This window comes from Heteronotia binoei, chromosome 3 (assembly GCF_032191835.1).
Source record: "Heteronotia binoei isolate CCM8104 ecotype False Entrance Well chromosome 3, APGP_CSIRO_Hbin_v1, whole genome shotgun sequence".
Taxonomy (NCBI): Eukaryota; Metazoa; Chordata; class Lepidosauria; order Squamata; family Gekkonidae; genus Heteronotia; species Heteronotia binoei.
The window spans coordinates 72,353,799-72,379,760 of NC_083225.1; the positions used below are offsets into that span (position 1 = coordinate 72,353,799).

Here is a 25,962-nt window from a genome sequence, read left to right on the forward strand (position 1 = left end):
GAGCTCCACCACCTATTTTTCTACAAAACGACCCCTGGATCCAACTCATGCTTTCTAAAAGCAGTTTACATTTTCTTAACTAGCTTACATTTTCTTAACTTGTCCAGGAAGAGTAGGTCTGGATATCAAGGCTTTGCTCAGACATCAAGCAAAACCATGGTTTAATCAAGTTAACTATTATTAATGGTGACTGGTTGTGCACCAAACTGGTCACTATGGTTAGTTAGGTTAAATCAAAGGAGGATGTGAAAACATGGCTGGAGCTAGTTTATTAGCCTCAGTCACTTAACTATGATTTCACATAACTATAGCATCTCTGGCACAAACCAGGGCTTTTTTTTCTAGAAAAAGGGGTTCTGGAACCCCCAGAGGGAAATGAAGGCGAAACACATGGGTGCCCCTCATAAACGTTCAAATAGTTTTTGAGAATGTTGTTTCCACAAAGAGGTTCTAGAACACTGTGCCACTGCATTTCTCCAGCAAAAAAGCCCTGGTTTGCACCATAACGCAGGCTGGGATACCTGCAAGGGGGTTGGGGGAAAATGACTGCAATGAAACCTGGTGACTGTCAATGCCAGTTAGGCTTGAATGATCACATGTGAGCTGATCCCTGGATTCACAAAGTTAACATAAAATCTTGCTTTCACATTCTGTCTGAACTCAGCTAACATTAATATTTAACCCACTTGATATTGGTTTTCTTGGTTTTTTAAGAATACCATTCATGCAACATACTTTCTCTATAAGAGATTGTTTTAACTTGGATTTGGCCTTTGTAACATCAGCATCCTAAATAAAGGTACCTTGTTACCAACTTTGGTCAGGCTCCTTGTCTGCTGTCTAGAGCCTGTGAGGAGGAGCATTGGAGTTCCAAAGCACGGAGTGAGCTTCTGGGTGTGTAGAAGCTGCTCAGCCCCTCTCTGTGAGCCAGTACCATCAAGTTGCAAATGTGGTCACAGAGGCCACATTATTTGCTTTTCAGATAAAGTCTATTATTGTTGTTGCTGTTGTTTGCTTAATTTCCCTATTCCAGCCCAAGCCAGGATCTAGGTGATGTACATCAAATAAAAGTGATACATAGATTAAAAACAACAAACAATACGAATTAAAACTATAAAATTTCAGAAATCCTGATGGTGTCCTACTAAGCGTGTTTTTCTTCCAGACTGTCAGAATACAGCATACCCGGTGGGGGAGGAAAAAAACGGAGGGTTGGGGGAAAGGAAGGTGCCAGCCGTTGTTGTTCTCAATCAAAAGCCTGTCAGAACATCTCTGCCTTACAGGCCCTGAGGAATTGCATAAGGTTCTGCAGGGTTGCATGCTATCTGGCAGAGAGTTCCACCAGGCTGGAGCCAGGACCAAGAAAGTCTGACAGCCGAACCTCTTTATGGCCTGGGATCACCAGTAGGTTGCTGCCAGCAGACCATAATGCTCTACCAGGGACATCACAGAGGAGACAGTCCCACAGATAAGTTGAACTATGTAGAATTTTGAGTTGTCCTAACAATTTCAGAATGAATATTAGTATATTTTGTGAAATATATTTATAAAAGGTTGCACAATTTTTAAACGGCTACAGAATATAACATGAAAAGGGAAACAGATGAGGACAAAAGTGAGAGAATCAGTTTAAGATTTGATAGTTTATTTCAGCACATACCAAGCTTGGCATACAGGTGGCTCAGGATCCGTGCTGGCTGCACCCTTATTGGATTAATGTCAGCAACACTTTGGACATTGATTCCATGATGTCTCAACAGTTCCTTAATTTCACTGGATTCTGCAAGAATAGTCACTGTACAAGAATCCCAAAAGTAGAAAAATTAAAAAATGGCTGGTTATTTTAAGCAAAATTACTTTCTAGGAAATACAATGCCATACAAAGCATCTTTTGGAAAGAAAAAAATACCGTTTTTGTGATTTGCCTAAAATATGCAAAGTGTTTATTTTGGCTTGAAGCGGCCCCGTGGTGCAGAGTGGTAAAGCAGCAGTACTGCAGTACTGTGGTCTGAACTCTCTGCTCACAACCTGAGTTCAATTCCGGCAGAAGCTGAATTCAGGTAGCCAGCCCAAGGTTGACTCAGCTTTCCATCCTTCCGAGGTCAGTAAAATGAGTACCCAGCTTGCTGGGGAGAAAGTGTAAAAAGTCCGGGGAAGGCAATGGCAAACCACCCCGTAAAAAAAAGTCTGCCGTGAAAACGTCATGAAAGCAACGTCACCCCAGAGTCGGAAACAACTGGTGCTTGCAAGGGGACCTTTCATTTCCTTTCCTTATTTTGGTATCATGTTTATAATCTAGCCTGAGATGTTAGAACACAAGTATGCAGTTGCTTCTTCCAAATATCTGATATAGTTTTAAACAGCACATAATGTAGAAGAGAAGACCAAAGGCTACCCAACATGTGAAAACAGCAACAACAACATTTATTTAAAAGGGAACATACTGATCGGCATTAAGCAACTTTATACTTAAAAGATCTAAAAGGTATATATGAAATGGTTAGGAGCCTAGACCATCAGTTCCTCTTTCTCTTCTCAACTATCATTACCCTATCCTCATCAAGCTAAAGTTGTTTATGGCTAAGGCATGCAGGGGAACAAAATGACAGAACACTGAGGGGGTAGAATGGGCTGTACCACTTTAGGCAGCAGGTGGGTGATCACATCTGGAATGCTCTCATTTTTAAAGAACTTCCTACAAGTAGAAAGCCAGAGCAAACAACAAAAAGAGGAGAGAGAACTGTGTTACTTACCTGCTGTGTTACTTTTCTTCATGCACACAGTTTTTAATGCAAATGAATATTCAGTGTTGGAATTAGGGTTGCCAAGTCCAATTAAAGAAAAATCTGGGGACTTTGGGGGCGGAGCCAGGAGACTTTGGGGGTGGAGCCAGGAGACATTGGGGGTGGAACCAGGAACAAGGATGTGACAAGCATAATTGAACTCCAAGGGAGTTCTGGCCATCACATTTAAAGGGACAGCTCACCTTTTTAAATGCCTTTCTTCCATAGGAAATAATTAAGGATAGGGGCACCATCTTTTGGGGCTCATAGAATTGGACCCTCTGGTCCAATCGTTTTGAAACTTGGGGGGTATTTTGGGGAGAGGCACTAGATGCTATACTAAAAATTTGGTGCCTCTACCTCAAAAAATAGCCCCCCCAGAGCCCCCAATACCCACGGATCAATTCCTTATTATTCCCTATGGGAATTGTTCTCCATAGGGAATAATAGAGTGCCTAGTAGACATTTCCCTCCCCCCCACACACACGCTTTCTAAAGGGGGGGAGGGCCTCCATACCAGGGAATCCCCCCTCCCTGCCCCCTCCCTCTCTCACACACACAAATACTTACCAGATCTTCTTCCGGAGAACTCTTGCTTTGAAAACGAAAGCAAAGAAAGGGAGGGGCCGTTCTCCGAAGCCCTTCCTGTTTCCTCCTTCCTGCCCAGCCTTAAAGGGGCAGCCATTTTACAAACTGCTCAGGAGCTCAATACCCTACAGGTATGTTCTCCCCCCCCTCCACCCCCCCACCCCCGCTTCCCGATTTCTGGAGACCAGGGGATGAAGCTGCAAAACCAGAAGTCTCCCGCCAAAGCGGGGTGGTTGGGAAGCCTAGTTGGAATCTACCACCTGTCCATCTGAAGTGGTGCCTTCATTCTATCCATTTCCTGCCTATGTGAATCAGTGCCAAGTTTCAATGAAACTAACGTGTTATCTGAAACTTTAGCTAGATTGGAGCTATCCCTATACCTCCAATAGAAAACTGATTCAAATTCTAACACAGGCATGGAGAACAAGAAGCTTTCAAGAAACATTTTCCACCTAAAGTTTGATCTTGATACATAGGCAGACATGAGTTCCCCCCTTGATACATAGGCAGACATGATGAGGCAGACATCAGTTCTCCTGCTACATATAGTCTATAAACAGTGTCATCTGTGAATGTCTGCATTTCAAACTACCTTGGGAGAATATGGCTTCGTTTGAAATGTTGACACAGCCTCATTGTGGGAAAATAACTACCAAGATCCTGTACAAATTCCTTCACCATCACTGTGCCACCAACCCCATCCATGTTGAGACCAGAACTGTAATTTTTAAGTATGCTGATGCAAATGACTTTTCAGGGGGGGTTTTAAGAGTATTGAAAATGAGTTAGATAAAGGAGTAATTCCAGTATTAAAAAGAAAAACAGGGTTAAACACAGAATAGGACCATCAGCATTATTTATTTACGTTATTTGTAGCCTGCCTTTATCTCTGAGACACAAAGCATATTCCAGAATACAGAACTGGGTGATTAGATAGCATAAAGCATCTGATAAACAATGCAACAAGATGAAGATTACAGAATCAGAAAGCAGTGTACCTGAGGCAAGGAATACTATAAACCAGTGGCCCCCAACCTTTTTGACACCAGGTTCCAGTTCTGTGGAAGACAATTTTTCCACGGACCGGTAGGGGTGGGGGTGCTGGAATTTCAGCTGCCCATCCCTCCCGCCCACCCCATGGGGATCTTCAAATGAGGGGTTAGGCAAAAGTCACTGCCGCGCTACCCCTTCCGCCCACCCGAGACCTGGGCAAATGAAAGATATGGCACTTTGGAGTGAGGCTGCGCTGCCTCTTTCATGCCTCTTTCGTCCGCCTGAGATACGGGTGGGCGCAAGGGGCGGTGCGGTGTCTCTGGCTCACTCCACGGCCCAGTTGCTAACAGGCCACGGACCAGTACTGTTCCACAGCTCAGGGGTTGGGGAGCCCTGCTATAAACAATAGGTAAACTATTTACTTGGATCTGTTTACAAAATGTTAATTTATTATTTACTTTAAATATATTTCAGTTCTAAATCAGTGCTAACAAGGATTACAGACAACACCTTCAAAGCTAACTCCCTAATACCTGCAGGAATTCTGATGCACAAACAGAGCTGTAGTAAGCCCAGGAATTGTAATTCACTTTGCTGTTAGAGCCAGATCACAGGGCACAAAATGCAACAAATGCAAACACAGGCTCCATGTAATTTTAAGAATCCTCTTGCAGTATGCATCAGAATTCCCACGTGTGCATGACTTTCTGGACAGAGACTTTATTTTTGCTGCTTTCCTATCTGCCTTCATCTTTCTCTAACATTTATAAGGGATGAAAAGTATACACAAAAATAATCACTAACCTTGAACTACAACATCAGGCTTAAAAGCAGTTGAAAACCTCCTATTCAAAGGATCGATTTCTCCAGGAGCCAGAAAACCCTTGGAAGGAAAAAGTGGATGAAAGACAGAGAGGAATCAGACCAAGATTCAAAGGCCACAATCCTGTCCTAACAGTAGTATGCGCAAGATGAACTCAGAAATGTGAATGTGGTATAATCTGGTCATGTTGGACCCAGGATAGAGAAACACAGCATCACCCAATTGTAATTTCCATAGCTGGCATAAACAGGATTAACTCAGTTAAGATTGTCACAAATTTTGCTGGCAATACAGAAATTACCTCAGCTAAGAGGGCACTAAGGATGTATAATGACTGGCCCCAGAGATGAGGCAGCTTCCCAGCTGGGACACGATCCACTGTGTGAGGATTCTCATACTCTTCATTCACCTGGCAAATGAAATAAAATAATGAAGACTGATTCTTATACACTTCCTTGGCTGCTGAATGTGTGACCTGACTCCACAGCAAAGTACTGTTTATGTGGATATGAATTTATCATTAAAACTGAGTAGCTAGACCTCTGATGGCCCATTTTCATTCAGATGACATATGTAGATAAGAGCTGGTTCTTCCTCCACAGGGATAGTAGTATGTGGGCACAGAGTCTACACATGCATATAGTTTCCATTCTCATGATTTGAAATGTTTTTCTGATGTTCCCAATTACAGTTTTTACATGTCAGCATCATGCCCGTGTTCTAGCAGCTGCATGTAAGCAAGGGTAAGGCAAATTCATTCATCCTTTACATGCATTGGCTTCTACCTACCCATGTCATCTCTTTACAGATGTTGTCTGAAGAGGGCCATATATGCAAATGATCATTTGATATTGCTGTCATCCTGTATGACCCAGTACGAGTCTTAAAAGTAGTGTGATCTCTGTTAGGTACAAAGAACTGACCAGTGGCCTAAACTAGTGGTTTCCAGCCTTTTTGGCATGGTGACCCAGAAGCCCAAATTTACTAGGTTTGGGTAACCCATCTAAGGCTGACCCAAGGGTTTTTTGGCACCCTAGGCAAATTAGGACTTTATCATCCATGCAATTCAGCATTTCATTATCTAAGGTGGCTAACCAGAAGTTTCTGAGACAGCAATGAATGTCACACAAACGGGTACTATGAACCTGAACAAGAGGCATTCCAAAATACAGAGACTATTCATATGAAAGTTATTTTCCATCCTCTGACCACCCTCTCCTTCTCCATTACTCCCTCTAACCCCTCCTCAGATTCTAAGAAACTTACTCTAGTATCCATCAGGAGACATTTTACTTGATCAACATGTATATGCAGTGAAAGAACAAAAGGCCAAGTAATGTATGGAAGATATTGTTTCCAGTGTCAGATCTTGACATGATAGAGTTTACAAGCTTGTGTATGGGATAGAAAAAGTACAAGAACACAATGCAAAAACTCGTGGGCATTCAATGAAATTGCTGAGCAGTCAGGTTACAACGGATAAAAGGAAGTACTTCTTCACCCAAAGGGTGATTAACACATGGAATTCACTGTCACAGGAGGTGGTGGCGGCTACAAGCATAGCCAGCTTCAAGAAGGGACTGGATGAACATATGGAACAGAAGTCCATCAGTGGCTATTAGCCACAGCTTACTGTTGGAACTCTCTGTCTGGGAAGTGATTCTTGGTGCTTGGGGGGGGGGGGTGCACAGCAGGAGGGCTTCTAGTGTCCTGGCCCCACTGGTGGATCTCCTGATAGCACTTGGGTTTTTTGGCCATTGTGTGACACAGAGTGTTGGACTGGATGGGCCATTGGCCTGATCCAAACTGGCTTCTCTTATGTTCTTATTTTGGTTTCCAAAATACAGAAGAGAACAATGTAAAGGACAGAGGTAGCCATTAGGAAGGCCTGGCCTGCAACCTACTTCTGGGTCTCATGTCTCAGGCTGGGACAACACAGGCCACTCCTTTAAACATACACAAGTAAACTGGGAATGGAAGTATCTTGTATACTGGACTCCAGGTAACAGACTTCCAATTTTACAACTAACCTTTAAAATCCACTTTTTAAAGTTCTCCCAAATTGCAAAACCAGCTTGCTGCATAAGTGGTTACTGTTTTTAAAAGTCTTATGGTATATGTATTTAAAATCTACTGGCCTGGCTACAAAACTGTCAGTCTAAACTATCTTGCTGGTGAGACTAAGAGCATTAAGCTCTGCTCACCGCAACCCTGTCCAGTAAGTTAGGCTGGGACAACCTCAACAAGGCCATCCAGTGAGCTCCATAGCAAGCATGACCACCATCTTGGACATCGTCTCCCTGTTCCCTTTGTGAAGAGCAGAGGTTATTTATAGGTTGCCTGTCTACAAATCTCTCCCTCTAGTGCTTGTCTATTTATCACAATCCTTACCCTGATGTGCTATTTGTTTATAACATCTTCTAAAACCAAAAGCTATCGACAATTGACAATACGTTGCTTGAAAAGACACAGGTTTGCTAAGCACTGCCACAGAAGAGGACACTATTTAGGGCACATTTAGTCTTTGAAAAATACCTTGTCTAGAGGAACAGCATACAGTTCTGGCATCAGAAGAATCCCATTTTTCTTTCTTATGAGTATTGCTTCCAAGGCTTCTCTGTATTCTTGTACCTGGAGAAAACAGAACAAGTACTTCAGTATCAAGCTTGCATGTAATTAAGAGGAGTAGGGGAAATAATTGCCTTAAGCTGAATCTGAGAGTCAGTATTAAGTCTTGCCATGCGAATGAAGACAAATAATGTTTACAGCCATTTAGATGAGAACACTAAGATCTATCCTGATTCAGTTCCATTATCTTCAGTGCGTGTTAAGAGCCTGATGCTATGAAAGAGTTAAGAGCCTGATGCTATGCTTTTTGCTATGAAAAGCACAGGCAGGGATGGGCATAGAACACTCAGCATTGGCCTAATGTTCATACTGGCATTGCTGCATCAGTACAAACATTACCTTATATTTTTATGTTCGATGCATTTTCATTCTGCCCTTCCTCCAGGTGGTGACAAGGTTCTTCCCTCTTTCCTTTTATCCCAATAACTGTCCCTTGAGCTAGTCTAGCATGACTAGCTCACAGCCATCCAGTGATTTTCCTGGTGAATGAAGATTTGAACCTGTTCTCCCTGAGACTAACTCAACACTCTACACCAGGGGTGGCCAACAGCAGCTCTCCAGATGTTTTTTGCCTACAACTCCCATCAGCCCCAGCCAGCATGACTTCAGAGGTATGTGGGAGTGAGGCACGGTCCCTGCAACCATATTTACATACACATAATGCTCAGTTTTGAGAAGCAAAAGGAGCAGAGCTAGTCTAGCTCTGTCCTGCTTGCCTTGCACAGTTGATGCCAAAGCATAAAACATCCCAGAGGGAACATATGAAGCCCCCTTATCCTTGTTGACCCCTGGCCAATCTAACCTAGTGCTGCCTACTCCAACTGGCAGCCAGAGGACAATGGCATGATGCCTCTTTTCAGGGCTTTTTTGTAGCTGGAACTCCTTTGCATATTAGGCCACACTCCCCTGATGTAGCCAATCCTCCAAGAGCTTACAGGGCACTTATTACAGGGCCTACTGTAAGCTCTGGAGCATTGGCTACATCAGGGGGCATGGCCTAATATGCAAAGGAGTTCCTGCTACAAAAAAAGCTCTGCATCTTTTCCTTTGCTAAAGGAGCTAACCAAGGTAGGGTGTGGCGGGGTGATGTGATTAGGTTGCATATCTCCTTCTCAAGCATTGCATCTTAGCAGTTTTATGGACTACTATCATGATACTTATTATAGCTTCAGCCCTGCTCTTACCTGAATTCTGTCACTGTTAAATACACCATCGATTAGGAAATATGTCCAAAATACAGGCCACTCACATTCTATGTTCTCAAATAATTTGAGCTCAGCAGGATCATAATGTAATCTAGTTGGATCCTAGAAACAGGAAAAAGTTGTGTGTTTCATTATTGCTGTTTTTCACAGGATGATCTCCCCTTCTGCCTGTCAATTTCAATTTTCAATTTAATTTATTGCGGTCAATTGACCAGCAATAACAATATACAAAATCTCATAGTCACAGACCACAATTTCTGACTACATAAAAGCATTATCATATTCAAATTCTACAGATGTTAAGCCTTAAAAACAGCACTATTAACCATCTCTACTTGTCAAAAACCTCCACTTATTTGTGGCTAAAAGCCAATATTTTGCTACTGCCTGAGTAACAGACTTCTTAGTATCTTCCAATAAATATTTCAGTAGCATACTGCCTGTTATACCCTTCTCCTATGAGTTCAGGCTCATATCATGTCATTTTGCACATGTTGCTGTGCACAGCACTAGCTTTTTAAGGACAAGATCAGTTTCCACAACCTGAAATCAGTCTAGAGGGACAAAAATAATATGCTTAGTTCCAGTTTTCAAACCACTAAATAAAGATAACCCTATTTGTAGCTTTCCCAGTTTTGCTATCTGACAGGCAGAAGTGTGATATAGCAGAGATATCGACAGTTGCAAAAGCAAGACCTCTCTTGGTGTTTTGTAACCATCTCGAATAAAACGGCAGCAGCCATATCTTCCCTGTGAAGACAAAAAGAATTATTACTGTGTGAACATATAGAACTAAACGTATTACTCAATAAATTAATTCAAGAGTTTTTAAAAACAAAGGAAAAATGAACTCTTACCTGGAGTTTGGTGATAATTTCATTTTTAGTTACATTAACGACATTCATGTCCTCTACAGCAAAGGCTGGATAAGAAATTATGGACAACAGCCCAGCATCAATCTCTTTTGATGTGGATGCCCTTGGCAACATGGAGTATAGAATAGACTGAGCAGAATACACACACACATCAGGGGAAAACAAGACAAAGCAATGATATAAACAATTAGTTTATCTCAAAGTAATTATTTGATTCAGAGAGAATACCCTATTCAGACACGAACTAAGTTACAAACTATTTTCACAAGCCAGAGATCACTTTGTTGTTATCGTCAGAAGAAACTTCATTTGATGGTGGTTTTAGCAACAGAAAAAGACCATAAACCAGCAATAATGCCAGGGATTTTCCATCAACACCTACAGAATACTCATATTCACAGACCCTACCTTCCATAGTTGAGAATTATATCCAACAGTATCTTATGGACCTGAATGCTAGTTGTAATCCTAGATTTTATTATATATTTCATAAGTGTGAGCTTTATAAATGTTGAATTCCATTTTACAGCTACAGTGCCCTCAGTGGAAAGTGATTCAAAGTTACCTGACAATGTTCCACTTCATCTGGAAGAACATGAATTACTGACTTGTGCCCTCCTCCAGCTCCAAAAAGGTCCAATTCATCAATTGCTTCCAATGCAGCCTTCAGAAACATACACCTATGTTTAGAATCTTGTCAACAAACTCAATAACAAATTAAACCTTAAATCTGACAAACATTAAAAACAATCCTTGAAGTGGATCCAATGGCACTTTTCTGCAGATGCAACAACTTTCACATGTGGAGTGTGATTTTCACAGCTTCCCCCTCATGCAATACAACTAAATGCCCCCCCTCCAAATCTTGTTCCTTGTGTTTGCCTCTCCCAGGGGTCATTTTGGACTGCCACCATGGGGGAGAGCCATAAAAGTTGTATTCCATAGGTGGAAATCCTTGTACCCAGTGAAATGTACAATTGGATCCACCTCATTTCACCTCTTAACAATCCAGGGTCATCTTCACATTTACGTACTGACGGCTGATGTTAACTGTCCAGACATAACCACATTCTCTTGGAAGCAAGTCACATGGATCAGTGGAACATACTTAGCAAGATTGCTTAATAATCAGCTGTTTCTATGTAGCCTTGCTCAAGGTCATTGAGCTTGGTCTGCTTCATGCATTACTTGGGTGAAAGCTTCTTCCATGTGGTGTGGGGCTCCCTACAGCTGCTGTAACATATGCAAGCACTTCAGGAGACATGTTAGCCCTACCGTATGGAAAAATTCCAAGCTGTAGGAAATTGCAGCACTGGCATGTCTGATAAAAAAGTATTGATTACAGTCTCCTGCTTTAAATAGCATAGCCCTATTGCCAACAATGGCTTGAAAGAGCTTTGAACATTCATCCTGTCGTTGAAAAGGTAAATAATCAAATTCATTATAGCTTTGTGTACTGGAATTTCTAATCGGATTTCCTTTTAGTATTTAGGCCTTTTAGGACTATCAAATCTGCAAAATGACTAAAATAGATACAGGTTGAAATAACTCACAATCAATAATGAATATAGCACAAAATTATATTATTGATACAAATATACTGAAACAGTTGAACTTATACATGTACCGACAACATCTAATGTCTAATCATCACTTATACTATACCTTTCTGTCATTTCTGAACTCCATTTGTTATCTTCATTTTACAGATTTTATCCCACTAAAATTACATATTCAATGAGTAACACAGAAGCAGCCTTTGGTGCTGATTTCTAATTAGTACTGTTGTACTGGTGGAACAGAATGTCTTCAGTAGGTTCTATTAGCATAAGTTGTTAGACTCTCATCCCACTGAAATATGTATTATTTATACAATTAAAGGTACACTTTTTCAGTATTATCGGAAAAACTAGCAGTGGCTATTCACTCTAGAAAGAGTTACCTTTGTGATAAGGAATGCAATGAAGACCTCATTAAAAAACAACAGTAACCCCCTCCCCGCACACACACTGAAAGCTGCAGTTCTTAAAAAACTGCACTGGAAGTAAATGCAACAGACACCAATAGGACAGACAGAAGAGTATTTACTGCATGGATGTAATGAAGCAATCTGATACACTATATGGTGTACAATTTTCAAGTCATGACTTGGATCCAGTGCATGCAGAACTATGAATGAAGCTAGCACAGTTGTTGTTGTGCAAAATCTTGTGCAGCACCTAGCATTTTCCTTCCTACATACTAAAGTGTCCAGAAATTGGTTGCAGAAGATCTTGCACAAGTGAAAATACAATAAGTCTGATTTAGTGCAAGTAACTTCCACTGACATTTTCTTGCATTTCTGATTATGCAACAATAAAGCAAGCAGACATTTTTTACTATTTCCAATCCTACGTGTAGAAAGCATAATGCATTCTTACTTTGGCCATTCCTACAGAACTTGCATTTAGTTCAGGGATGCCCTGATTAGTTTTATCACCACGTTCCCACATGCCATAATCCTGAAACAACAAAATGAAAAAAGCCAACAAACAGTTAAAACTAAGATCTAAAGTTATTCAATAACTGCAGTAAACTGTGCTTGCACTAATATAACTTGGAATGGCCAGTTCCCAAGTTTTCCATGAGTTTTTGGATTGTTCCCTTGTCTTAATCTGAAGTTTGCCAAAAAAGAACCTGCTACTTCCAGTGGTATTCTTTCCCACTTTTCCTGAACAGATGTATTAGATGCTGAATCTTGTAACATAAAGCTACAACTAGTCCTTCATAGCAGTCAGACCTTAGCGTTTTTTGCAGTTATGAAGACAAGCTTCCAGTCATTTTAATATCTGCTTCAATAGTGTAAAAATCAGATCACTGATTGATCTACATCATTGTGAGTGTATATAAAGTGCTATTAAGTTGTGGTCAATTTATGGTGACATCAGCAAGGGCCTTTCAAATAGGCTTCCCAACCACCCCGCTTTGGCGGGAGACTTCTGGTTTTGCAGTTTCATCCCCCGGTCTCCAGAAATCGGGAAGCGGGGGTGGGGGGTGGAGGGGGGGGAGAACATACCTGTAGGGTATTGAGCTCCTGAGCAGTTTGTAAAACGGCTGCCCCTTTAAGGCTGGGCAGGAAGGAGGAAACAGGAAGGGCTTCGGAGAACGGCCCCTCCCTTTCTTTGCTTTCGTTTTCAAAGCAAGAGTTCTCCGGAAGAAGATCTGGTAAGTATTTGTGTGTGTGAGAGAGGGAGGGGGCAGGGAGGGGGGGATTCCCTGGTATGGAGGCCCTCCCCCCCCCTTTAGAAAGCGTGGGGGGGGGAGGAAAATGTCTACTAGGCACTCTATTATTCCCTATGGAGAACAATTCCCATAGGGAATAATAAGGAATTGATCCGTGGGTATTGGGGGCTCTGGGGGGGCTATTTTTTGAGGTAGAGGCACCAAATTTTTAGTATAGCATCTAGTGCCTCTCCCCAAAATACCCCCCAAGTTTCAAAACGTTTGGACCAGAGGGTCCAATTCTATGAGCCCCAAAAGATGGTGCCCCTATCCTTAATTATTTCCTATGGAAGAAAGGCATTTAAAAAGGTGAGCTGTCCCTTTAAATGTGATGGCCAGAACTCCCTTGGAGTTCAATTATGCTTGTCACATCCTTGTTCCTGGTTCCACCCCCAATGTCTCCTGGCTCCACCCCCAAAGTCTCCTGGCTCCGCCCCCAAAGTCCCCAGATTTTTCTTTAATTGGACTTGGCAACCCTACTTTCAAAGCAAGTGAGGTGGTTTGCCATTGCCTTCCTCTGCAGAGTCTTCTGTGGTGGTCTCCAACCCAAGTAATGACTCTGCTTAGCTTCTGAGATCTGATGAGATCAAGCTATTCCATGCCACCTTCCCTCCCGTTCACATTATTACCAACATTTTATTTCTTCAGTAATTTTTGTTTAAAAATCTCCAAGAGAAGGAGAAATGCAAAATAATGGTTCCTGGGATTTGGTTGATGATTGAAGACATTCATAACATTTGTGAATAGTAAATGAAAACTAACTTGAACATACTTACAGCAACTTTGTATGCAGCTTCTATGTAAAACACAAGGTTCTGTATAAACGCAACTTCATCAAGGGTGAACACAATACGCAGTCCTAATTTTAAAAGAATAACAATTATGAAGTCTTACATAAACCCTAGTGACACGGTTCTACCACACAATTTGCACCTGGGAAGGATGTCTTTCTGATATAGTAACATAACAGAGGGTAATCTATTTTAATCCATATTTTTACTAGCTTCTTTTTACTCTGATAAGGATTCAAGCATTAAGGTAAGTTTTATTTGGAAAAAATATCAGCCAAAGGACAGTATACATTTAATTCTCAGTTGTGGATGGATTTTTCAAGCTGTAATCCTACTTTCTAGCATCAGACCCCAAGAACTGTTTAAACCTTATCCACAACTGTTTATTTTGTGATTGGTTACAGGCCAGTTAAACATTTAACTAAAATTCCTTAAGCAACACTTGGTTTTAAAGGATACAGTAATAAGTGCTAAATCAACCATATGTTTGTGGGTAGTCAGTCATTCATCTGTAGGCAGAGTGTCCTTGGTAACACCCCACAAATATGCTCTGACATGTGCTTGGGCACAAAAATTAAAAGGATTCATAGCTGAGTAACTTACTGAATCAAGAACAACCCACCACAATAATATAAACATAAAGGCAATTAAAATACCTCAGAGATTATCAGTATTATATAATATTGCCCTCTTCCTAAGGAAGGGCAATATCATAATTTGCAAGTAGTAAACCAGTGTGAGGGTTTATTATTTGTTTGTTTGTTTAAACGTTTATATCATGGCTTTACTTTTGTTTCACGGTGGCTTAGAATAATAGTGAAAAAATCCCCAGCTAAAAACAAAGATAAAACAAGTGCTAAACTTCTCTCCCTTAGATGCCTACCATTCAACACCCCCCCCCCCTTTAATGCTCTGGGCAAACAGGCAGACCTTGTAGTTCTTCTTCAAGATTTCCAAGAAGAGGCCTTTTTCACCTCTTCAGAGAGACCATTCCACAGAGTTGTAGCCATGATGGGAAAGAACTGAATTCTGGTCAATGCCAGACAGCCCCACCCCCCCTAATGGAGGGAGAGCCAACAGATGGCTACATGATGATCATAGTTGGTGCACAGGGACATATGGAAGGAGGCAGTCCTTCAGATATGTGTGTTCTAGGTTGTGGAGGGTTTTAAAGGTCAACTTCCACCTTGAATTGAACTCAGAAGCAGACTGGCAGCCAATGAAGCTGTTTCAAAATGGGCAACGTATGTTCTCAGAAGCTAGACCCTGACAGCAGTCAAGCTGCCACATTCTGGACTAGTTGCAGTTTCCAGGTTGTCTTCGAGGGCATCCCCACATGCAACAGTAATCCAGCCATGAGATTACAGAAACATGGGTCAGCATGGTCAGATCAGCTTAGTCTAGGTAATGAGAAAGTTATTAAATCAGATATAGCTAATAGAAGATACTCCTGGCCACCATGCCAGTCTTCAGTTTAGTCTAGCTTAGCCATCTGACCGCAACCTCAAATCACTGATTCAGAACCAAGGCGGGCACATCTGGATGCTTGGATAATGAAATAAAGAGCAGGGTTGCATATTGATAATACTCAACCTCAAAGCTCTGGACAACAGAACCTTGTGGTACCCCAGCTGATTCTACACCTCCAATGATGACTCTTTGTGTCCTGTCAGACAGAAAAGAGTGAAACTACTGAAAGACTATGACCCTAATGCCAAATTCAAGCTGGTGGACATGAATGGAGTGGTCAGCTGTATCAAAGGCCACTAAGACTGTTCCCTGTCCAACTTTAAATGAAGGCTGACCACCAGTGCAACTAAATCTGTCTCAGTAACAAATCCAGGCCAAAAGCCAGATTAAAATGGGTCAAGGTCTCATTCAGGAAACCCTGAGCTGGTCTGCCATTACATGATCTGTCACCTTCCTTAGAAAGAGTAACTTGGAGAATGGCCTGTAATTGGTCACCTCATCCCTAGCCAATGAGCAGAGGTGGCTCCTTCAAAGGCCTAGGGAGACCCTGCTCAAACAGGGAGGAGTTGATAATTTTCACTAATGGGTCCAACAACTTTTCCCAGAAAGATTTTAAAAAGTCACAATGGGCATGAGTCCAGAGTACAAATGATGGCTTGTGCACTTCCAAGGAATCTGTCAGTATCCATAGGCAGGATCCATCTGAAATTAGGCATAACAGAAGGATAAGAAGGTGCTTCTGACACTTCAGGTATCAAATCTGCCCTCAACTTGATGCCCAAGATTTGGATTTATATCCCGCCCTATACTCTGAATCTCATTTCAAAGTTGAAATGGATGAGAGATTTTTCCAGCAAAAAAACTTGCAAAAATATCACTGCTGGGGGCAAATTTTAATTGCTGGCAGGGTCAGTTTTAGTTATCAAGTCATAAACTAGTTTGAACAACTGAGCTGGATAAGATTCTGCAGACGCATTGGTGGCAGAGAAGAAAAATGCCAGTACAGCAGCAAGCACTCTTGCTCCTTAATTATCTACTGATTAAAACAGGATTGTCTTGAAAAATAATTCCAAATCCAGATCACATCCTTTAGCTTACCAGAAGCTGTCATCTGAGCCAAGAAGAGAAGATAAAGTGAAGTTGCATCTACTTGCAGATGTCCCCATTCGTTATCAGCAACTACAGTGCCACAGGTAGCTGTGTTATATTTGGCATGCAGACAGTCTTTGGTACTCTGTGTGTGCTTGAACTTCTCGACCTTATCTACCTGTTAAAAATTACATTTTGAAAGAGATTCCCAAGGCAGAAAAAACTGCTGAATCACAGCTTAAAGTAAATACCTCAATAGAGTTTAATTTCACGGGACTTAATACATCAAGACTCATGTTCATCAGAATACATGTTCTGCTTACTGACAAAACCTTTTCTTTCTATCAAAACAGCCTGGGTAGAACTACATAAAAGACAAACATTAGATCAGCAAATTCCTGCATTTGTCTATAACTATATCGCTGTTTGTTCCTAAGATACTTAAACTTGCTTTAGTCATTTATTTTATTTGGGGCACAAATGAATAAATAATAAAATCTATTATGAAAGAAATGAGGATTGACATCTTCATCTTTGCATAGTGATCAAAAGCAAAGTAGCTCAACTGTAACCAATGTAGCCCATCCACACCAGCCTGCTGCCATGGTTTTGTGACAAGCATGCTTTGCTTGCCACAGTACAGACAATTTATTCACTTCAAAGTAAAATTAAAGCAGTCAAGCAATCTAGCCGCCATTTCTGGGGTGCTCCTAATGTTCACAGTAGCAGAAACAGCATTTAAAAAGAAAAGAAAACATACTGTGGAACACCCCTTTAATATTCCTTTTAAGAAGACATATTATTGTCACTAATTTCAAAAATTAATAATGTCCAGGCTGATGTACAGGACTGGATCCACATGTTTTTTGAGGGGGGACAAAATTAAAAAATGACACCCCCTTATCAGTCCATTCTATCTTATGGGCCCATAGAACAGAATGGACTCTATACCCAATTTGGTGCTCCCCCTCCGGTGGCACCCAGGGCAAGCGCCCCTTCTGCCTCTCCCTTATCCGGCCCTGCTGACTTTTGTAATTTTACACTTTTACACTTTTGTAATTGCTGTGGTTTCAAAGGCAAGAGAGAAAAATGTAACAGGTACAAGTGCTGTTTAATTAATCTGTATCCTCATCTTCCCTCCATATCCCATACTGTTAGATTTGATCCTGCCACTGACAGTAATCCTGTTCATTACCTTACCTGTCTCATCATGCATTGCAGAAGTCCCCGCATCAGTTTCACAACATTCTGTAGGAATATAATAAAAGAAAAAAGAAGCATTCTCTGATCATCAATCTCATCACGCCTATCAGCCATTCCGAGATGAGCCAGCAGTCGTCTTCAGATGATATGTCAAGAATGAAAATAACATCTGTAAAGGGTATGCAGGTAGAAGGATGCTAACACTACCCCTGCTTACATATAGGAACAGCTTGTAGTAAGTTCAGATCCAAAACTAGCCCCAGAACTAATCCTCCTCACCACCACTGACCACTTCTCTGTCTCAATGAAATGCATCAATTAACAGCGATGCAAAGAAAGGCTCAATAGTCTCCATTAGACCCAGGAAGCCACACCGGAATTAGAATCCCCCCCAAAGAATCCTAGTATCATGAATTGTATTGGAGTAGCCAGGTATCCTGGAGTTTTCCTACTGCAAGAGTTCTTGTAATCTCTGCTACTGCCAGGTTTGAGAAGGAAGAAAAATGGCTTCTGGTCTTTTCGTGTTCTCAGTAGCATCACTAAGTATATAAAGAGGTCTAATGCTCAGAATAAACCTCATCTAAACTAAGTAAGGCTTGGATCAAACCAGATGAGGACTTTTATGTGGATCTATTCAAGTCTAGGGAATCTTGCTCATCACTGTGTAGATAGAACCCTTAACCAATGGCTATATCCCAAAATCTAGATCAAGGTGGGCAGCTGTGTTGGGCTGATGCAACAGAGCAAAGTAGGAGTCAAGTAGCACCTTTAAGACCAACAAAGTTTTATTCAAAATGTGAGCTTTCATGTGCTCTAAGCACACTTCTTCAGACGAGGAATTAGGTACAGTCAAGGGTTTTGGTGCCTGGAAAGCCAAAGAAGCAGCTTTTCCAAATATCATTTACTCACTGTTCATCTTAACTGCCTTTCATTTCTAAAGTTAGAACACCACCTATATGACTTAATGGGGCTTATCAAGAGCTAAGATGACAGACAGATCAAACTTTGACAAAGGGAGTTTTGATTCTCAAAAGCTTATAACCTGGAAATCATGCTGGTCTTTAAAGTGCTACTTGGGCAGACATTGCACGTTGCTATGGTATAAATAATAAAAGTTAATCTTTAGTAAAACAAATTAATTCATGAGAAATAAAGACATACTTGCTCTAGTTCATAAGCTTTGGCTTTATCTTCATCCCGGTCTGCATTCTTCCTGTAGGCCATCCCCAGGCCCCACACAGCCAAAATGCTATAGATGTTATCTCGAACCCAAGCATCCTTTTGCTCTGTGCTGGCAGAGAGCAGTCCTGTAACTGGGTTCTAAGAAATAAACAGATTTTTTTAAAAAAGCTGGCTGAGCTTTAGCTAAGCTGAGCAATGGCTAAGTGGTAGAGGTAGGAAGCCTGCTGTTCAAATATAAGTTTTTATCATGAAATGAATAGGTGGTCTTAAGTAAGCTGTAATCTTACCTTAGACTCAACTCTCCACAAGCATATAGCTATAATTAGTCCACGTTACAAGCTCATTGTAAGGATTACTGAATCACAAGGTAAAGTGTTGGTACTTTGTCAAGATCAGTCAGTCAGTCAGATCTACATAAATCTAATTAATATTGCCTATGACATTTTGTGCAAATACATACTTGGATGTCACTCCAATTGTTGTCTTTTTGCTGCTAGAGACACAGGATTAGTTTGGTGGTGGAAAGCACCACCAAGCTGCAGCCAAATTATGGCAACCCTGTATGGTTTTCAAGGCAAGAGACATCCAGAGGTGGTTTGTCATTGCCTATCTCTGTGTAGCAATCCTAGACATCCTTGGTGGTCTCTCACCCAAGTAGTGACCAGAGCTGACCTGGTTTAGCTTCTGAGACCTGCCTGGGTCATCCAGGTCAGGACAGGATTAGTTTACATAAATAAGTTTTAATAAAACTATCACAGTGAGGAACAATTAAGATATAACCATCTCTCCCCATTTTGCATATAAGTAAACACAGAACCTCAGTATTTTAGCCATAGGTACACAGGCACCTAAGTAAGGAGTGTAAAAAACTGTAGAGATAATTTCCCCAGGAACTTCCACCTTAGTCCTAACCCCAGTATATTCCACCTTAGTCCTAACCCCAGTATATCTCAGCTCTTTGGTGTTCCATGCTTTTCTATTCTTTAGTGGCAGCTTTGGATCCACTATTATCTTAAGGATAAATTTTAAAAAGTGATGTACCCATTCTTAAAGAAAGACAATCCATATTCATTTAAAAGACTATTAAGAATGTTCCACATCTAGAAATCCTTAAGACTTCTAGCAGGGCTGTCGAACTCATTTGTTATGAGGGCTGGATCTGATATAAATGCGACCTTGTTGAGCCGGGCCATGTCAGGTTGGGCCGGGCCGTGACAGGCCAGGCCATGTGTATACCTATTTAAAATTAGGTAGCAGAGATATAAACTTTATAAAGGACACAGACAAACACAATTATTATTGTTATTGTTATTATTATTATTATTTTAAAAGCCCTTTAAAACATACTTAAAACATTAGCACTTGTTGGTATTAAAAGTGCTTTCTTTGTATCTCTTTTATGGGATACAGTGAACTGGGCAAAGGAAGCTCTTTTCTTCCTTCCTTCCCTCCCCAGGGGACCAGGAGAGGGAAGGAAGAGAGGCTTGGCTCAGTAGCCCTGTTGTGCAATTGAAAGAGTTTGGAAAAGCATGCTCTGCCATCCCCTCTTTCTCTCTAAAGGAGGAGCCTCAGCCAATGGAGAAAACAGAGGTTTTGCTCTGTAGCTCCTGTGCGATTGAACAAGCCTTGCAAAGCAAGCTGTTATGTAGAAGAAAGCAAGAGATAGGGAGAAGGAAGCAAATGACAGCCAGTTGCTCGGGGGCCTGATAGGAGCTCCCTGGGGGCCTGATTCGGCCCCTGGGCTGCATGTTTGACACCTTTGTTCTTCAGTATACACAAATTTATTGACTATGATAAGCTAATATAAATACATTAACACATGTTCTGAAGTGTATGTGTCAGGGATGGCCAACGGGAGCTCTCCAGATGTTTTTGCCTACAACTCCCATCAGCCCCAGCCATTGACCATGCTGGCTGTGGCTGATGGGAGTTGTAGGCAAAAAACATCTGGAGAGCTATCGTTGGCCACCCCTGGTATATATGAATAATGGAACAGTGGCAATTCAGAGCCAAGGGGAGTGAGGCAGGAATCAAGTCAAAGACATGAGCCAAACATGGATTATGGGGAGGAGGGAGACAGAAAGAGAGGATCTAGAGGATAGACTGGTGGAGGTAGGCTAGCCAAGTAGGGAGAACAGAGAGAACAAAAGAAATTTTGCAGAAAGAAATCTTTGTACTGCAAACATGTGCACAGAGCACTGAAGGACTGTGGGATGGCCAAGTAACTTAATGCTAGGTGGAAGGAAGATATAGGAGGTAAGGGAAAGTTTTATGGGAAGGAAAGCGAGTTTTGAGGCTACCTGTGCTAAAAAATTTAATCCTCCCTGCCACAAGTCACTATCCTGATCCTCCTTTCAGCATATGTGCAAGAAGAGGCTAAAGTAAGTAACCATGCCTTTCATCTCTATAGAGGTGTACTAGTGGCAAAACCATCCAAAAAGCAACAACAATAAAATCATGGCTCCATAAGAGCTTGCAACCCACCTAAGAGTACCAACCAATGGACTGAAAAGTTCCATGAATTCAACTTTAATGCCCAAACAATGATTAATAACTAGCTCTTACACTGAATTTAAGTTGAAACTAGCAACAGGAGTCTGATCATCAAAAGCAATTACCCCATTTATTCTCTTTTACTTTAAAAGAAAGGGCCAAGTTACTCATGACACCCAGGCACATATATACTTCTTTTCTCCCTTTCCCTTTCTAGCTGAATGCAGCCAAGAAGTCTCCAAAGTCATGAATTTCATTGGAGAAACAGTGTTGCTATAGGTGGGGAAATGCTTTAACCTTTTTTTGTTCATATATATATATATATATATGCCAGAGGCATAATACTGGCAAAGTCACATGTTTTCCTTTCACCCTGCCATTGGCAGGTTAAGCCCCATGAAATCTGAGTCAGTGATCCACCGTTTTTATCCACACACGCTGAATGTTCAGCACACAGTTTTCCACACACGCTGAATGTTAAGCACACCTATAACAAATTACAAACAGATGCGTGAAAAGCGGGGGGGAGGGGGAGAAATATGCAGAGGGGTTAAGGGAGAAAGTTTCCCCAACCTATCAAAAATATAAAGCTGTAAACATAATCAAATTTCCGCTCCCATTTGAGGCCATGGGGGGGGGATCGATAAAGGTGGCAATCACGCATGTTTAAAGTAGTTCGTGCAACATCGCTTTTATTTAGTTGCGTTGCAACAATCTTATTTGGAAAAAAATATAGCAGTCAGGATTGATTTTTTTCAGAGAGGGGAAGAACGTAATCGCAATGTAATGGCACATTATCAAATTCACGTGGAATATAGTAAAGAAGGGGGGCGGGTGCAAGTAAGTTATGCATTCAGAAAAAGAAAATAGCATTACATCGTTATATTGTTTTTGCGTTGTAACGCGAAATGAGTTGTTTTTAAAAAAAATTAATCAATTTCAGGAAAATATTGCATAATTTTCAAAGGGAGTAAAATTGCGGAAGTATGATGAAATAACTGGACGGAATCATGGGCGTGGAGTTATGTGGGTGTGCTCTACTGATGCAAGAAGTTTGACAGCACATTGGCGCAAGTTCCACACATAAAATTCCGAGCCTCGGAACCGCGGCAAAAAAAAAGATCTGGTATCTTGCCGATCTCCTTAATCCGGGGCACCACCGCTTCAGAGGCGGGTCAAACTGCCGCCCCGGGTCAAAATGTGCGGAAACCAACATCTGCCCTGGGGGAAACACAGCGTCGGAGCCGGAGCAAAGGCTAATGCGGAATCACCCACTGATAAAAGATGCATGCTATTGTGCATAACCTGTAGTTTGGTTTAAAGAAAATCCTATATGTAGGTGTAATCCAAACATTGCTGTTTTTTCACTGCTCTGGGAGGAAATAAATAATTTTTTTTTAGCTGCTTCATTCTGGGCTCTGTGCTAAAAGAACACTGGTAATTTCTAAGAGGAAAACTTCTGGGGAATTGCCTTATGCAAAAGTATACAGATCTTTAGGTTTAAAGAACAGCATTAAGTGAAATACTACAGGTCCATAAATGATGCTAGCAACTGCCCCTAAACTTCAAAAACAACATGGATTCCTATGAATTATTATACCAAAACGCAGCATATTATTAAATAATTATTAAATTATTGTAGAATGTCTTAGTAGAATGCAGTATGAGTTAAGAATATTGTTTATTAGCTTTGTATTACTTTTTCTAATAATTTTATTGGGAACAATCCCATAATAATATGAATCTATCTGACCACTATGGCAATCTGATGCCATGCTTCAGGCGCTCTGCATTCAGAGAGGCAACAACATGTGGCAAACAAAGTTCAATGTAGGTAAATAGAACAAAAAATGCCAACTTTAAGTATATGTGAATGGAGTCCAAGCACCAAGACTGAGAAAGAAAAAGACTTTGGGGTTGTAGTGATTAGCTCAATGAAAACGTCAATCCAGTATGCCACAGCACTGAAAAAGGCAAACTCTGTGCTGGGGATTGTTAGGCATGTGGCTGAAAATGAAAAGCCAATTTGTAATACACCTATAAAGATCAATGCCTGTATAGATCAATAGTAGGCCTGTATAGATCAATGGTATGGTCTCATTTGGAATACTGTGTGCAATTCTGGTCCCCTTATCTCAAAAATGACATTGCAGAGCTAAAAAAAGTTCAGAAGAGGGTTATCAAAATGATTAAGAGGTTAACAGATCTTTCTTATAATAAAAAGTTGTGAAGAGCCTGGGACTTTTCAGTTTAGAAAAGAGAAGGCTGCGGGGGGGAACATGATATAGGTTTATAAAATTAAGAATGAGATGTAAAGAGTGCACAGGGAGACTGTTTCTCACTCTCTGAATATACTAGAACCTGAGGCCATCCAGTGATGGGCCATAGACTAAGGATGAACAAAAGGAAATACCTGCTTACTCAATCATAATTAATATATGTTATATGCTGCTAGAGGATGTAGCAATGGCCACAGGTATACACCATTTTAATGGGAATTAGACAGATTCACGGAAAACTGGTCTATCAGCCAGTACAGGTGATAGTAATGAGAAGGAACCACCATATCGGAGGTAGCAAACCTGAATAATAACGCAGGAGGCAATGTCGAGGAAGGTCTTGGACTCTATGACCTATTGTTGGTCCTCCAGAGTAATTGCCCACTGTGTGAGACAGGATGCTGGACTAGATGGTCAACTGGTCTGAGCCAGCACTGTATACCACACTAAATCCCAATATGGTCCACAGAACCTCTTTTCCTTTCCACTCCATGAATACTGTGTGCAATCAGAAAAGAATACCTACGTAAGTTGAAGCATGAGATGTTTGCAAAGCATAGTGATGAAAGGCTCATGAAAGGTATTCAGAGATATCCTATTACCCTTATAACCTTGTTGCACTGCACTTGAATGTAACAGGGGGGAAGGGGATCCCTGACAAGAGAAAGCAACACCCATGCTGCAAATGAATGGTGTTGAGAAACATCCTTTTATTGTTTCTGTTTTAATTTTATTTATATTATTTTAGCAGCATGAGTTTGAACTTTAAAAAGCAAAATATAAATACAGTAAATAAAAATGAGGTTATCTCAAGACACTGTGACTTCCTAGACTAAGAAGTCTTCAAATTAGGTTAAATGGCCCAACAAGTTGACAGTACCAAAGTATGATGCTTAAGTATATCCAAAATCTGGATATAGCTCTTTTTGCATACCAGCTCAAGGTTGTTCCTTTTTTAGTGGTTCCCGTCTTGGCAACCTGCTGTGAAGACTTGCGGACTTGCTCCCGACGGTCGATGTTTCATTGGGCAACTAGGGGGTTCCCCTGGCTGGGAGGGCTCAAGTCCAGGATCCGGGAAGGGTCTTGGCAGGCACGTGGCTTTTCTGCTGGGAGTGGGATATTGGTGGCCGCCGGTTCCCGGACCCGCAGACACTGTTGAGCTCCGTTGCCCTGATTGCCATTTTTAAATGGCATTTGGGTTGAACACCGGCACTTCTTCCTTCTTTCTAAAGTGAAATCTGCATAACTGAAGTGAACTGAAGGACTCATGCTGTGATTGTAAATTCTCTTTTTTTTCTGTTGATTGCTGGGATTAAAGCTTCGAAGTCAAAGTTGGGACAGGAGCAATTCATGAGGGAAGAAGGGGGGGAGAATGCCTTAACACCCCCCCCCCCTTGCTCCAAGGCTTTAAACGGAGTGAGAAGGCAAAGGTTTTAACTTTTAAAAGAAGTTGCATCCCGGAAACTATTGACACACAAAAACTTTTAACAACAAGAATCTAGTGGGAGTACATTGAACTGAGTATGAAAGAAAAATCTAGCAAGATATGCCAATAGGAGAGTACAGTTAAAAGAACTGACTGAGATTTAATGGTTTGATGGTGGACTTGAGCAGAGACAAAACTTGAAATAAAGTTTGGAAGGCAGTGTGAAAGGAAATCCTGACTTTCAGTAGCAGTTTGAATATTGGATTATAAAAGGGAGTTGCATTGCTAATTGTAGAAAGAATATTTATGAAGGCTTCAGAGATTTTGATCCTGCTCTTTTTTGGTGGGCTATAAAATTACTGACAGGATATATTGGATTACAAATACCTGAACTTTTAGATTTTTCCCTTTGCCAATGGATTATAAGATTCTTGATGGAATATATAACATATAAATGGATTATAGAGATGTGGATGACCTTAATCGTGCTGTTGGATTATAATAAAGACTCTCTATGTTCAGAATTTTTATTTTTATTTTTGGTGGCTTTGTTTTGGTTTTGTATGGTTTTTTCTTTTTTAAACCCTTCTTGGGATTATAAAGATCTGTGAACATGTAAATTGGGTATTCTTGTTTGGATTACAATTTATAAACTTTTGGTTTTGGAATATTTGGACTATTTTGTGGATGACTTTCTTGCTGATTGGATTGGACTAATTTGCATCGGTCAAGAGCACATTACAATTTTGCTGGTGTGAGTGTATTTTTACCCCCCCCCTCTTCTTTGTTGGACATTTTTGACTCATTTGAATTATTATGGTAAATGGTTTTTGTTTATAGCTTCAAACACCATGTATTATTTTATTTATTTAT

The 25,962-nt window shown here is 40.9% G+C and overlaps 1 protein-coding gene across 6 annotated transcripts in view; it reads right to left on the bottom strand.

Moving 5' to 3' along the window:
* PHKA2 (phosphorylase kinase regulatory subunit alpha 2) overlaps positions 1-25,962 on the bottom strand; it is a 72,012-nt gene that overhangs the window by 41,272 nt on the left and 4,778 nt on the right. For all 6 annotated transcript variants that reach the window (XR_009555184.1, XM_060234034.1, XM_060234031.1 and 3 more), the window contains exons 3-15: positions 18,871-19,029; positions 17,707-17,754; positions 16,516-16,684; positions 13,933-14,015; positions 12,316-12,396; positions 10,461-10,559; positions 9,878-10,024; positions 9,717-9,770; positions 9,000-9,122; positions 7,723-7,818; positions 5,489-5,596; positions 5,169-5,247; positions 1,661-1,795 (exon numbers count right to left, since the gene is read on the bottom strand). Coding sequence is in view for 5 of the 6 variants with exons in the window: in XM_060234034.1 (XP_060090017.1) it covers positions 1,661-1,795; positions 5,169-5,247; positions 5,489-5,596; positions 7,723-7,818; positions 9,000-9,122; positions 9,717-9,770; positions 9,878-10,024; positions 10,461-10,559; positions 12,316-12,396; positions 13,933-14,015; positions 16,516-16,684; positions 17,707-17,754; positions 18,871-19,029 (1,381 nt within the window). In the remaining variant the exon portion in view is untranslated. The remainder of the gene's footprint in view (positions 1-1,660; positions 1,796-5,168; positions 5,248-5,488; positions 5,597-7,722; positions 7,819-8,999; positions 9,123-9,716; positions 9,771-9,877; positions 10,025-10,460; positions 10,560-12,315; positions 12,397-13,932; positions 14,016-16,515; positions 16,685-17,706; positions 17,755-18,870; positions 19,030-25,962) is intronic.